The sequence below is a fragment of the Pholcus phalangioides genome, unplaced genomic scaffold (assembly GCF_987345545.1).
Source record: "Pholcus phalangioides strain wild (caught in Gottingen) unplaced genomic scaffold, Ppha-v1.0 ptg000007l_1, whole genome shotgun sequence".
Classification (NCBI taxonomy): Eukaryota; Metazoa; Arthropoda; class Arachnida; order Araneae; family Pholcidae; genus Pholcus; species Pholcus phalangioides.
Genome location: NW_028301600.1, coordinates 31,967,984 through 31,982,934, shown reverse-complemented (window position 1 = coordinate 31,982,934; position 14,951 = coordinate 31,967,984). Strand labels below are relative to the sequence as shown.

At 36.9% G+C, this 14,951-nt stretch overlaps 1 protein-coding gene across 2 annotated transcripts in view; it reads right to left on the bottom strand.

The window, feature by feature from the left end:
• LOC149085187 (glycine dehydrogenase (decarboxylating), mitochondrial) overlaps positions 1-14,951 on the bottom strand; it is a 53,341-nt gene that overhangs the window by 20,579 nt on the left and 17,811 nt on the right. For both annotated transcript variants that reach the window (XM_089233050.1, XM_089233051.1), the window contains 7 exons: positions 11,678-11,874; positions 11,481-11,577; positions 8,458-8,563; positions 7,618-7,757; positions 6,894-6,974; positions 6,449-6,555; positions 1,958-2,042 (listed from right to left, as the gene is read on the bottom strand). In XM_089233050.1, the coding sequence (XP_089089176.1) occupies positions 1,958-2,042; positions 6,449-6,555; positions 6,894-6,974; positions 7,618-7,757; positions 8,458-8,563; positions 11,481-11,577; positions 11,678-11,874 (813 nt within the window). The remainder of the gene's footprint in view (positions 1-1,957; positions 2,043-6,448; positions 6,556-6,893; positions 6,975-7,617; positions 7,758-8,457; positions 8,564-11,480; positions 11,578-11,677; positions 11,875-14,951) is intronic.

The window sequence follows — 14,951 nt, the reverse complement described above, 5'->3', positions numbered from 1 at the left end:
TTCGTAAAATGACTAATTTGATTGCAAGTTACTGATCGAATGGTTGTTATTATTTTACTGTTTTTATACAAGTCACCTTCGTCAAGCTACAATTTTTGCAATCTCCGTTGAAGTTTTTTACACGTGACAGTTTAGATGAAATATTAAAATAACTCATAAAATATTGCCGTTTCATTAATCAACATGTAATTTGATTAAAACGACAACGTATAAAAACGATCGCGTAGTAAACACAACGCACTGTACTGTATGCACCTCCCCTCAAAAAAATTTGACTTAATTTGATAGTGAAAGATAACAAATTACCATATTATGTCAAAAAAGTTTTGATTGGGTTAAAAAAAAACCAAGTAGATCTCATTTGGCTAAGACTTTACAAATCTAGTGATAAATTTGCCAATATAGTGGATGAAACTAAGACGTAATTACACGTAAGCTGCACGTAACAACAAGGTTATACTATCACACAACATTGAGAGAAAAAGCGCCAGTCGGGAAAGAAGAAGGCCGAACTTGGTTTCTAATGAGATTGAATATTTCAGTTCATTTTCAAGAAGCGGTAACCCGCTGCTGGCGGAAAAATTTACTTTCGTTGGGTGTTTGGCACGTAACTGGCCGTTAGAAAAATGACACGTCACAAAAATTCAAAGCATCATAACTCATCAAATATTCGTCGGATCCTAAAACGGAAAACATTTTTCCATATTAGTTTTTCACAAGGAATCACGTGTGTAATTATTGGACAGTCAATAGTTACCACCCTGTATATATATATATATATAAAATCGATTTTTCTATTAAATATTATTTGTTCTAAATATCAGTGATACATTGATATTTGGAATTCAATGTATTCCTGTTTGGAATAGAAGAAGCAGAAGACATCAATTGCTAAAGATATTAGTTAGAAATAAGATATTATGGCATTAAAATGCAAAGAACAGCAAAAAAATAGAAAGCATGGCAATCGCATTGAAATAATTCTAAAATTATCGAAATCTATTATCATTTAATTACACTTCTTGGGCTGTGTGAATGTCTATTTTTGATGCGAAGCAAAAAGAATTTTTAAAAAAATATGCATTAGTTTTCGAGAGAATATTTTTTTCCTCTGTAATTCGCAATATGGACCACTGTGCGCCTGTAGCTTGATCTAATTGTAGGAACGGCACGAAATTTTAAACTGTTCTGTTGAAATTTGTGTTGTCTTGAAAAAATATCATAACAATGTGGAGGGTTAATAAAGACATAGCAAGAAGGGTTGCCGATAGGAAGTGTACGTAGTGGACTTTTGCCTGATATTTGTCTTAAACGCAGATAAGAGAGCCTTCAGTTGCGCAACACTTCAATATATGAGTAATTCTACATTATAGAAAGTTGTATAAAGTCTTGGATATTTCTGTATTCAAGCATTGTAAAGCCCCATATTTCTCCCTATCGGTGAAATTCAGAAATTTTTTTCTCACAAAATACTTTATAAAAGTCTTTGTTGGTCCCCATAAATTCTGTTATGTTCCGGATGTTAGATCGAGCTACAGATGGCTTTGAGTAGTCTCCGTTTAGTTTCGACCACCCGGTATATACAAAATGACAATTACAATAGTATATACAAAACAGAAATTGATAGTAAAGACGATTAGTTATAATCATATACTGTCAGATCTTGTTAAAACGTCACTCATTTATAACTTTAATCTGCTTATACTGCTACGTAGTGAAAATTTCTCTTAATAGGATCATTGTGAAATCTTATCTCTTTATGACGTTATCCCATTTTTCAAGTCAGCTTTATCGAGTCCCCTAGGGTGACGTTATAAGAAGGTTTATTTATCGAATTTATAAAATTATATCAAATACCAGTATATAGAAAATGAAACTCGCGGTATACGTATTTCCGGTACATATTATTGCAAAACGTTCGAAAAAAGTATTATTATTCGAATTTAATGAGACTTACTAATGGTATCATAGAGTGAACGAGAGATATGTCTTTATTCTCCAGAGTCTTCATATATCGAACAAGTTGCGCTTCTGAACGATGACTAAAATCATAGGAATTGCAAAACAGAAAAATAGTTAACTAATCATAATTTGAAATATAGACGGCTTTTTTCTCAGCCTAAATTATCAAGGAAACAGATATTTTCTGGATATTTTGCAGAAGTGAACTCGGAAAGAAAAGTCACTTTGTCTTCGCCAGGATGACAAGATGACTTTTCTTTCTGAGTTTGCCTCAGCATAATATCCAGAAAATATCTGTTTACTTAATCATGGTTTGTTAACTGAAATAAAGCACAGCATTTATTTAAAATATTGAAAGGAAATTTCATTTTTTTTAAATTTGATATTTATTTAAAGAAAAACTGACTCATGTCCAAACGTTAAAGCATAATACTGTGTAAGTAAGTACATAATAAGTGCTGTGTAACTGAAGGGCCTAAAGCAGGAGTTTTTAATTTTTTGTGTTCCATGGGACTTTTGCGGCAATAAAATGAAGACCGAGCACCCACTTTGACAATAAGATGGAATCCACACAGACACCTTTACCGAAAAAGGTGAAGGCCATGGACCCCCTTTACCGAAAAAGATGAAGGCCATGGACCCTTTTACCGAATAATATTCAGCACATAATGTAATATCGATCTCGAGTGACGCAGTGGTAAGATGATCGCCCACCACCATGAAGGCTGAAGTCAGTTCCACGGGTTTAATCCTGGGAGGACATAGATAACAAGTTAGCTTATGTTAACGAAATGGCAGCTTTTAATTCCCGAAGGTGGTCTTTCGGATCTTTTAACCTCGTCCCACAAATTCTCAATTGAATTAAGATCGGATGACTGGGGGGGGGGGGATTGAAGCAATTGAAACTCTGAATCATGTTCCTAAAACCAATCTGAGATAATTCCATCCCCGAGGGAGAGTGCATTGTCCTGCTGGAAATAGCTATCATCATCAGGAAACATTATGGCCATAAGGCAGGCGCTGGCATCGATGGATGTTTTAAATGGAAATAAGGGACCAAGAGTATACCAGGAAAATGGCCCGAGACTGTGATTCTGCCACCACCACCCGCTTGAACAGTCGTCATGTGGCATGCCGGATCCATGACTTCGTGCTGCTTGCGCCACATACGGATCCTGCCATCAACGTCATGGAGAAATGGAGAAGAAATCGTGACTCGTCAGATTACGCAACCTTCTTTCATTCATCAAGTGCCCAATTTCGGCGGACTTTAGCCCACAAAAGCCATTTTCTTCGGTTTTGCAACGAAATCAAAGGGATTCTTGTTGGTCACCAGATATTAAAACCAATTCGTTATGAGATCCGTCTTGTAGAGCGTACGGATATGCTTTGCGATGATCCTGAGCTGTATTGCGCTGCAATTTGTTGCGTTGTAGCTCTTCTTTAGCTATTCGTAGCTATTGCTGCACACAATGCTTATCAGTAGCCTGGCAACTCTTTCGTTCACAAACGATTTTCGTCCACTATTCCGGTTTCCGCTTGAAGTTTTTGGCTTAGCTGCCATTCGTTTTGAAGACTCGAGCGATTGCTGTACGAGAAAAGCCAAGAAAGTTGGCGGCTTCGGAGATACTGGAACCGCACCTTCTGGCGCCCACAATCATGCCGCGTTCAAAGTCACTCAAATCTCTTGTTTTCCCCGGTTAACAGTCAAATTGCAACGTCAGCTAGTGCTTCTGACCAGGAGAAAGCTTTTAATCAGCAAATCCGGTTTATTACGTCAGCGCACGTGCTACGAGTCAAAGTTTGAGTGAGGGGCGTCATAATTTTTTTGGCCACTGAGTGTATATAAACTGAAGAGCCAAAAAAAACTGGTACAAGCATGCGTATGCAAATAAAGAGATATGGAACCAATCAGAGTACGGCGCTGCGGTCGGCAACGCCTATGTAACACAACAAGTGTCTGGCATAGTTGTTAGATCGGTTACTGCTGCTACAATAGCAGGTTATCGAGATTTAAGTGAGTTTTTGGTGTTATACTCGGCGCACGAGAGATGGGACATAGCATCTCCGAGGTAGCGATGAAATTTGGATTTTCACGTACGTCCATTTCACGAGTGTACCGTGAATATCGGAAATCCGGTAAAAAATTAAATCTACGACATCGCTGCGGCCGGAAAAAGATCATGCAAGAACGGGACCAACGACGACTGACGAGAATCATTAAACGTGACAGACGTGCAACCCTTCCACAAATTGCTGCAGATTTCAATGCTGGGCCATCAACAAGTGTCAGCGTGCGAACCATTCAACGAAACATCATCGATATGGGCTTTCGGAGTCGAAGGCCCACTCGTGTACCCTTGATGACTGCACGACACAAAGCTTTACGCCTCGCCTGGGCCCAACAACACCGACATTGGACTGTTGAGGACTGGAAACACGTTGCCTGGTCTGACGAGTCTCGGTTCCAATTGCTTCGAGCTGATGGACGTGTACGGGTATGGAGACAACCTCATGAATCCATGGACCCTACATGTCAACAGGGGACTGTTCAAGCTAGTGGAGGGTCTGTGATGGTACGGGGCGTGTGCAGTTGATGGTACGGGGCGTGTGCAGTTGATGGTACGGGGCGTGTGCAGTTGGCGTGATATGAGACCCCTGATACGTCTAGATACGACTCTGATAGGTGACAGGTACGTAAGCATCCTGTCTGATCACCTGCACCCATTCATGTCCATTGTGCATTCCGACGGACTTGGACAATTTCAGCAGAACAATGCGACACCCCACACGTCCGGAATTGCTACAAAGTGGCTCCAGGAACACTCTTCTGACTTTAGACACTTCCGCTGGCCACCTAAATCCCCAGACATGAACATTATTGAACATATCTGGGATGCCTTGCAACGTGCTGTTCAGAAGAGATCTCCACCCCCTCTTACTCCTACGGATTTATGGACAGCCCTGCAGGATTCGTGGTGTCAATTACCTCCAGCACTACTTCAGACATTAGTCGAGTCCATGCCACGTCGTGTTGCGGCACTTCTGCGGGCTCGCGGGGGCCCTACACGATATTAGGCAGGTGTATCAATTTTTTTAGCTCTTCAGTGTATATATATATACATATGTTATTGCCAAAATCCTAATTGCAGAAATGATTCGGACTTTAGCCGCCCATTTTGCGAAGTGGTCGGAGATCCCTGGCCAAAGCTTGATGTGCTGATGTAAGACGGCCCAGTAAGAGCCAAATACATTTTTTAATCCTCAACATGTGATACATGTTTATATATAGCAGCTGTATTTGATTAGCTCCATGTGACGAGAGAAAAATAGTGAAATTTGACAGAAAACAGCAAAAATAGTTATATAAACATAGTTTTTCCTGCCAAATTTTGGAGAAAAAATAATTACCGCATCGTGACTGAGGCTTGATGTGTTGCCATAACTAACGTGGGCATAATTATAACGAAAAAATACGCCAACTTAACGATGATCCCCAATCATATCATTTGTTATCAGTCTTTGGTCAGGGATCGCCGGCCATTTCGCGAACTGGCCGGTCCGTCGTGTATAGACCGATTCCGAGCTTTGGCAGTTTGGCAGTAACATATATATACGCTCAAAGGAGGAGATATCCTATCTGCTTTTATATAACTTAGAGGCACAGCGCCCATCCGGCATACGTGAGACCGTGGTTCGAGTCCCCGTGAGGGCAGGGATGAATTTTTCTGTACTAAAATATCAATATCTCTTCACACAGCCAGTTTTCTTTGTATATTGTATTAACAAACGAGAGGACATCTTTCTCTACAAGACCATATCTTTCTGAAAATATAGTCTTCAAAACCGTCTAAGCCTCTAACGTGAATAGATAACGCATCAGAATTATTTTCATTTATTGCCCAATCAATAGCATGAAGTAATCATCTAAACTACAAATCGGTATAAAGGTTATCACTTTAATAATGCGTGGTTTTAAACATTACAACAGTTACCCCATCAGGTAGATGAGATATCATCTCTATCCTCTCTAGTCCTCTATCCAATCATCAAATCATGAAATAGTGGGCTCGAATTCTTGCGAAACATTTAAATTCCATCTTTCAAAGCTTTAGAAACTCCCATAAGCGCTCTTTTAGTAAATTAGTCATTTCGTTATCCTGTAAGATAACGTTCGCAAGATTTAAATTCATTAACTTTGATCCCTGAAGCTCAAGAACCAACAATGACTCCGAAATATCACGTTCTAGAAATACCGATTTTAAGTTACGTCACTACCACAAGTCAAATATTCATACTAACGTAGAAGATGCTTCTTTCCTATAAAGCTTTCGAAATTATTCGCAATTTTTAATGCAGCTTTAGAAGCGCTACGTCGTTGTTATCAAATTTAAAAATTTAATACCGATTTTTCTGAGATTTTAACTAATTTATAGAATAGAGGAAATGTTGTGAAAAACTTGGAAAAGAGAATCTCAATATTTACCTATTGAAAACTGGATGCGTTAAGAATGAGGAATCACGCCTCAATTCAGAATAATTCAATATTGAACTGAGTTGTGCTTCTCCGAAAAATTTTGCTGCAATATCCTCCTTGAATAGAACAAAATTCAATCAATACAGAACGACATGCTTTTTCGTAAAAATAACAGTATCTTTGATTTATAAATTTACAAATAGACTGCAAAATATTTTATTTTTATCTCTATCTCATTTAACTTCGAATTCTCATCAGCCATTTTATAAGATAAAGTATATCTTTATAATTTATTTTGTGAAATATTCATGCTGTGCTCTGATTTAATTACGATAATTGTAATTAATCATTAAACATATTCATTCTGTAATTGTTCTATTATTCTTCCAAACAGGTATATCAGGTGTCCAACAGGTACATTATATAGTACTTTTATATGTAATATTGAGCTCACCGAATTCGTATTACATTCAAAAATCCATAGCAAGTCATCAAGGTCTTCTTGCTCAACTGTCTCATCCAAAGAAATACCAATCTATAGAAATATGAATTTCATATTTATTAATTTTGAGATACACACACACAAATTCCGATAATTTCTCTTTAAATGCTGAATTTTTCATCCAGCGAAGAGTATATATTTTCTTGAATTCGAATTCAATTGAAATTATGATGATCTTTTCAAGCTCAAAATTTACTATTTATGTTCGAAAATGTGAAAGAACTCATTAGCATTTTTCTCGATGTTTCAGAGAATTCTTAAAGCACAATTAGTATTTTAAATATAATTTTATTGGTACGAAGAAATGAATATATATATATATAGACACAATCGGTCAATTGTGAACACCGAAACTTGATCGCTACCGTTTCAAGGTAACGATGGGAAGATTGATAAAGAAGAGTTCCTCTTGCTCCCTAAGTAATACTGTTTCAAGAGAGAGAGAGAGAGCATTCAAGAAATTTGCTCCTTTTGGGAGTGTATTTTGCATTAATCCCGGATCTTATGAGCTAAAAATAAAAACATAATTTTTCGCATAAAAGCATTCGCAAAGGAGCACGCATCAAATTTCGAAAGCAATTTGGGATATGAATTATTCATAGATCATATGCATAAGCGAATTGTCACGCAATAGCAACGAGATTTTTCAATCAATCTGAAGCAAAAAAAAACTTACGGTCCCATCTTCGAAATAACGCAAATTGATTTCTTTCTCTTCGGCTCTCGCCTTTATTTTGTCAATACTTTTCGATGCATGAACTTTTAGAGTGTCGAAGAATTTCTCATGTTCCAATACGTGCCCTGCATTTCGGATGCCTGAAAACATATTTCAAACGTGAAAAAATACACTACCTACAGTTCTTGAAATATTACGAGCACGCAAAACACTATGAGTTAACTGCGTGTGTCATGCATTTCTGAGCGTGAGAATACACTGAACTATCAAAGATTTTCCTTCGGAAGTATGAAAATAAAACGTCCTCCGTTTAGTTTGTTGGAGAAGATAACACGTGAACTGTGCATGTTTTTCTTCAAAAATTACCATGCGCGCGTTTCAAAAGGAAGCATCACTTATATTAACATAGCCTAGCATCAAAGACGATGAAAATAAAAAATGGGGGAAACAGTATATGGAATTTAAATAAGTATATACATTATTTAGCGAGATATATATACATATCTTATGTTTCTGATATATTTTACATATGTTGAAAGCAAAAGCACGGCTTACATTTACATACGAAAAAATAAAATAGAATGGAAAATCTACATTATTCTTGATGCTAACTCTAGCTTCAGTAAGGAAAGTAAAATGTATACAATGAAAATTCAGAATCAATATATGATGAATTTGCACTTGGAAATACTCAATTTCTGTTGTTTGTAAGAGAGAGACAGAAAGATACGATCTATATATATACAAATATGCGAATTGAAATTTTGCTAAGTACGCGACACATTCACGAAGTTTAAAAAAAAAAACTTCAATTCATGTATTTGAAATTCATGTATTTACCTTGAGCCAATAAAATTGTGGCATTGTGAACTTTTTTCGCTATGTTTATCAATCCTTCTGATCCGTGGTATACGGCATACATGGCAGATATATTCGCGAGTAATGCCTGGAATACAGTTGAAAAGAATATTTTTAAACAATGAAATAAGTCATTTCGTTATGAAAAAAAGTAATTTGATTTAGTCTTCTGTTTCTATTTGTTACCATATTACTGATCAAAACTAACATCGCGAATTTTTTCACTAAAGAAATTCTTTGTTTTATAAATATCTATATATATATACAAGGTGGTAAAGTCCAAAAAAAAAAAATCAAAAGTTACACGCTACTCTCTTAACAGTAGGCAACGTGGCATCAAAGGGTCGTCCTCTACAGGATATGCCAATGTTTTACCGTACACCAACTCCGGTCATATCACCATACAGCAACTTACTATCTTTGAGTTGGGTCGGAAATGAAATCCATCGGTGGTTACCTTCCCCCCAGCATCGACAGGCGGCTTTAACGGCAATCTTCGTGATGGTAGACGAACATCTTACCACTGCGCCACGCGGACACACACACACACAGCCTACACTGCAAATTAGGGATGCAACTGTTGATAGACTAGGCAACAGTGATTCTCACTATGAAATCTTCTATATAGTCCATGGATGTCTGGAACAACGTTTCCACTTCCTCCCAGATCATTGAGGTCGTACAGAGTTGAAACAAAGACGGGTTCTACCCGTTCACCTTAAAAAACATTGACCACATGACCTGACTTGTACTTGACCTTCATCTTGTATTTCTCATGCAATTTTCGCAAATACTTGGGTATGTTAAGCGTTCATCGAACTTATTTCTTTCTACGATGTAAATGAAATTGAGAATTGCGTTCCATTGCAAATATAATTATTGTGAACTATCACCACAATGATGTTTTCGTTGAAATAATTTACGATCACCCTGTACATATGTTGAGGTAGTGTAAAACAAACGGACTACGTCGGAAATTTTTCTGCTCTTTTTGTAAATCCTTATTACTTTACTAGAAACTTTGAATTAAGTTTTTTTTTTTCTCATGCAAATAGTCAAAGTCGTTACGAACATTTCAAGCAGTTACTATGTAATCATTTATTGGAAAAATTTGAAAAGACATTCCATTAACATTTTATAGGGCAGTGGTTCCCAAACTTTTCAAGATACGATCCCCCTTTTGACCAAAAAAATTATCGACGACCCCTTACATAGGATGACTGTGTCCCGGAAAAACGTGACATTCCGAATTTTTTTGCCAATAAATGTGGTATCCCGAAAGCACTTTTCGGAACACTTGTTTCAATTTTAATTTGGCGATATATATATTGACGTTTAACGAGAGAGAGACACTCAATTTTTTTTAAATATTTTATAAATACTGTATCTTTTTTTTATGTACTTAGTTTTCCTTATGCGATATGGAAGTGCAGCGACATGTATGGTCCTTAATTTTCGTGTACAGAGTGATTAAGGAAGAATCATCTGATTCCAAAATCATTCTACACTTGAAATCGGCCATTAACAAAAATTGTTCATGAAACATTCTCCCCTATATTCTTCATGTATTACTTATCATTCTTTGTTTTTAATTTTTCATAAATATATAATTGTGAAATCTGGTGATTCTCTCTGAGTCACCCTGTACAACTTTATTAACTATTAACTTGATATATTAATTATTGTGCAAGTAGAATTTGATAAAATTACATTGTATTAAATTGCATAGTAATTAGCTCAGCCGAGTAAAGGCATTTTTTTAGTTTTGAAGAATTTTTAAAATAATAATTTCTTATTTGTGTGTGTGTGGATGTTTTTATTTTTGGAAAAATCTCTAGCGACCACCCCCTCCCAAGTTCATTGACGCGACCCCATTGGTGGGTGCAACCCATAGTTTGAAAATCACTGTTGTAGAAGAAACAATGAAAAATTTTTCTTTTTCGTCGGAAATATATAACAATTTTGCCATAAAAACCAAAATAGCACATTTGCTTGGTTAGAAATGTTATTTCTTGAACATTCACTTTAACAATCATAATAATCAACAACGGTTTTTCCTTTTTACTATTTTAGAGCTGCATTCATTGTTTTTAAGAGAATAATTCAAACTTTTATTCCATTCGGAATTTGTCTTCTTTCACCGGCAAAAAATATTTTAAAGAATACATTCGAATTTCTTCTGGAAGCCCTAAAAATATTTGCAAGTGATTCACACAGAAAAATGCATAAAACTTTGACCATTTAGTATCAGGTGAGACTAAAACTGCACTTGTTGGTGATGTCATTTACTGCGGCAGTCATCGTTCTAACGAAAGCAATAAACCTAGCGAGGAGAGATTCCTTTCCATACAAAGTTGGGGTGGCCAAACGAGCTTTTCCAACCATTAGCACCCATTGCAGTGTCAGCTCTTCTCCTTTTTTTGTATCCCAGGAATGAGTTCTCTCGATGTAACCTCTCTCCAGAGAAAAGGAGTCAACGACCAACTTCATATATCTTCCGGTTGCCGAAAAAAAAAATGATGAGTGCTCATCAGTGAAGCATTTTCACTTTGCCGGAATGAAAAGTATTCCGACTGAAATGTGCTGAGCGATTAACCGGCAAAAATCTACATACTTTATGGAAGTTCTTTGTTTACAATGTGTTTAATGGCTTTTAAAGTAGGATACATTGCAAAACAAGGCTTAAAAAATTTACATGCAGCTGTATAAAACCATTTACTTTAGGTTATTATCATTTCCGAATGATAGATCATGGGTTTAACGTTATCAAACGTATGAATAAACCTGTCTTGGTGAATATTTTTCTCATTTTTCTATTTAAAGTTTGGAGCGTAACTCTAGTACAGTCAAGTGCCCAAGCTTAGGACAATTTTGAACATTGCACTGAAAAATCAACCTCTCAATGAAACGTTAAAATTTAAAAAATACCCCCATTCAAGAACGGCTAAAGAAAATAAAATGGCGTTTGTCCCAAGTTAGGAGTGGGTAATGCTCATTCTTATTACCTGTGCTGTACATATATTGCTGGTAGCTTTATCTCTGCGAATGTGTTGTTCTCTGGTTTGAAGAGCCAGTCTGTAAGCAATACTCCCAGTTGAGTCTCTGTGGAAAAAAGAAAATGTTCGCATATCCTTATATTAGATAAATAAACACGTAACAAACGAAATACGAACGAAGAACAAAATTGTTTCAACAAACTTACTTTGTCACGCCAACCATCCGACCAGGTACCAATCGGGTGAATTTTTCCTTCACCGCAAAAAACCCAGCATGAGGCCCACCATAGTTCAAAGGTACTCCAAATCTCTGACTGGTACCAACGGCAATGTCCGCTCCAAATTCACCGGGCGGTTTCAATAACGCCAAAGCCAATAAATCGGTGGCGCAAACAGCAACTCCCTATACAATTATAAAAAATTGAAGACATTCGGCTGTGGTTAAAGGTTGTGACGTAATCCATTTCTGTAAGTTATAAAAGAATTACTAGAGAAAGAGAGGATATATATAGAGCTCTGTTACATGATGAATGATCGTTTTCGTTTCAGCGTGAGCATTTTAACCACGAGGGGTGAATTCAGACTGGATATTACCCTGAACAATTCAGAATCGTTTTGACCAGCTGAATACAAATATTCCCATGAAAAAGTTTCATTGTCTCTCGTTTTGGAGAAATTACCATGTTAAATGTTAATAAAGTTCTTTTATGAGCGGTATCACTGGACAGAAAGTAAACTGCGTCCGACTTGTAAATTTTATTGACTCTTATTTTTGAGATATTACCCTGTTAGCCGTTAAAAAGTGCTTTATGAGTGTTATTGTATGGTGGAAATTTTATGAAGGCCATAGAACAGTATTACCAGGGAAAATGGTCAACCTCGATGCTGACTGATTACTGTTGGACAATTGTAGGAGATGCTTTTTATATCCAGTACAAGCGTAATGCAATTCGCCTGTGATTCCTTAAACGTCTGCACGACTCGATGAGATGCAAGCGACTAGATCTTTGGAAGGCCAAGTTGTGGGTTCTCCATCACTATAATGCGCCGGCCCACAGGTCCCTCCTAGTGCCAAATTACCTGTCGTAACATCACGTTCTGTTACTTCTACAACCAGCTTTTTCCCTGATCTTACCCCCATGTGACTTTTTCCTCGTTCTTCGGATAAAAAATTGCTTTGGGAGAAACGATTCTCAGGTTCCGAAGAGGTACGCCCATTCAATCGCCCATCAGGGGGGCGATATTGCCCACTTTGACAAACAATGCTTTAGATCAAGGGTACTCAACTAGAACGGCCGGAGCAGTCATTTTGACTGTTTTCGATTTTGAAAACTCTATAACCTTGACAGTATTTGGCGTGCACACTCAATCTTTGATGATTTTTCATTATTTCTGTACTTGTCTCTGCGTACAAAAATTTGAAGGAAAGTTCACCTAGCAAGCTCAGTTTTTGTTTTAGTTTTACATTTCATAACTCTTCAGGCGCCCATCTGTTTTGAAGGCTTCCTAGAAAACATAGGTTCATTCACAGCATGTAGAAATGGCTCTTAGAAGAAGGATGTATTAGAACAAAACGATGATATTTTATCAGTACTAAATGATATTTCGGACAATAAATCTGGAGCTGACTGCTATACGATGCAAACTCTGACAACGAAGATCATGATTTTCGGCTATATCTACCCGAAAGAGAAAGTAGTGATTCCGGAAGTGACTGGTCTGAATCAGATAGTACTGATGAAGTATTTTTTTTAATTGTATATTCTTTATAAATTAATTTGTGGTATGAAATTTTAATAGTGCCCTAGTTTTTATTCGATGTTGCAAATTTACAGTGGCATAATAATATGCTATGTTATCCAAAGCGTCATCAAACAACTAAATAGTGTGAATAAAAAAGAACCACGATTATGCATATGAAAAAGTGTACATCATCAAAATGGAGCAATGTACGAGGTGATGTAAAAATGCAATGTTTATCTACTTTTTTTTTTATGGTGAACCTCGTCCACAGTTGCCCTCTAAATTTTCATATTTAAAGTTGGAAAGCCATTTTATGGACACTCTGTATGCTTAAGAAAAGGTAAATGAGTGATTAAATATATTTCACTAAAAAGAAAGTGCAGTCAAAATGACTGCCAGCGGCCCTTATAGGTATAACGTAGGGGGTGGCCAACCTTTTCGAGCCGTGTCATAATGAAGATTATTTTCGATAAGCATATATACCACTCTACGTATTTTTACACTCTGGTCCTACATCCCGTTTTACGGGACACGAGAATTCTCGCCGTTCCTGTAAAATATTATTCGGCTGGCTTATTATTTTCGTAAAAATGCTACGTTTGTCGCAGTGTACTTAGAATTTTTTTGAGTCATAAATTTTCGATTATCGCAATGCAGATTGTATAGTATCCAGTAGAAGTCCATCTTACCTACACCATGTTGAACATAGACACCTGAAGACACCACAGGAAACCGAGCAATAAGGGTGCTTGCCCCTCCCCGCCTGCTCCCAATAAACTTTCTAAGAGGGCTTGCTGTCGCCCCCCCCCCCTAGAATTCATGGATGTATAATGTAGTTGTATTACACAAATGCATGTCCCACAGAACGAAAACTAGTGAATTCAAATTGAATATCAAAAGAGTTTAATGAATTATTCAATATATTGACGATGACTAACTGCATTATGTAATATGTTTATAGAAAAAAAAATATATAAACATTCTAAAAAAACGATAACAGTGCACAATTGCTTCTCAAAACTCGAAATACTGGGTGGGCAAAAAGTCCGTAGGAACTTTAAAAATGAATAAAAACCGGAAAAAAAACCGAAATAAAAAACGGTTTGCATGGTTAGCATCGCTGAATGAATGAATGAACGCCAGAACTTTGCCACTGGACTTATCCCGTTGCCGAGATCTCTTCCAGCCCAGCTTCGTGGCAGAGTCTGGAACACTTTATTTTGTGTCAAAAAATTTATTTATTTTGTGTTTTCCCCGGACTGTCGCGTTTAACAAATTTTGTGGTGATTACAGACGAGATGGGATTAGGAGTTGGATAAGTTTCGGGGCTTAGTTAAGATGAATGTACAGGGTGATCAGCGAATAAGCCCTTATTTCAAAATTAAATATTTCTACAACAAAGATCAATAGAATTATGCGGTAAACGGTACGTTTATTAGCAAAACTATAAGAATGTTGTACAGAAATTTCGAAAATTTAGTTTTTTTTAATTTTTTAAAATTAAAAAAAAAAAAAACTGGAGATTTTGGGGTTCCGAAAATCCTCATTTGTGTGAAGAGAAACCACTGCATTCGCCTAAAGTTACTGCATGGGCTGCGGTATGCGCCAGAGGCATTATCGGCCTCTTCTTCGTGCGAGAAACGATTACTACTGAACGTTACGTTACAATTTTGGAACAATTTGTCAGCACACATAGCGCATACCGCAGCCCATGCAGTAACTTTAGGCGAATGCAGT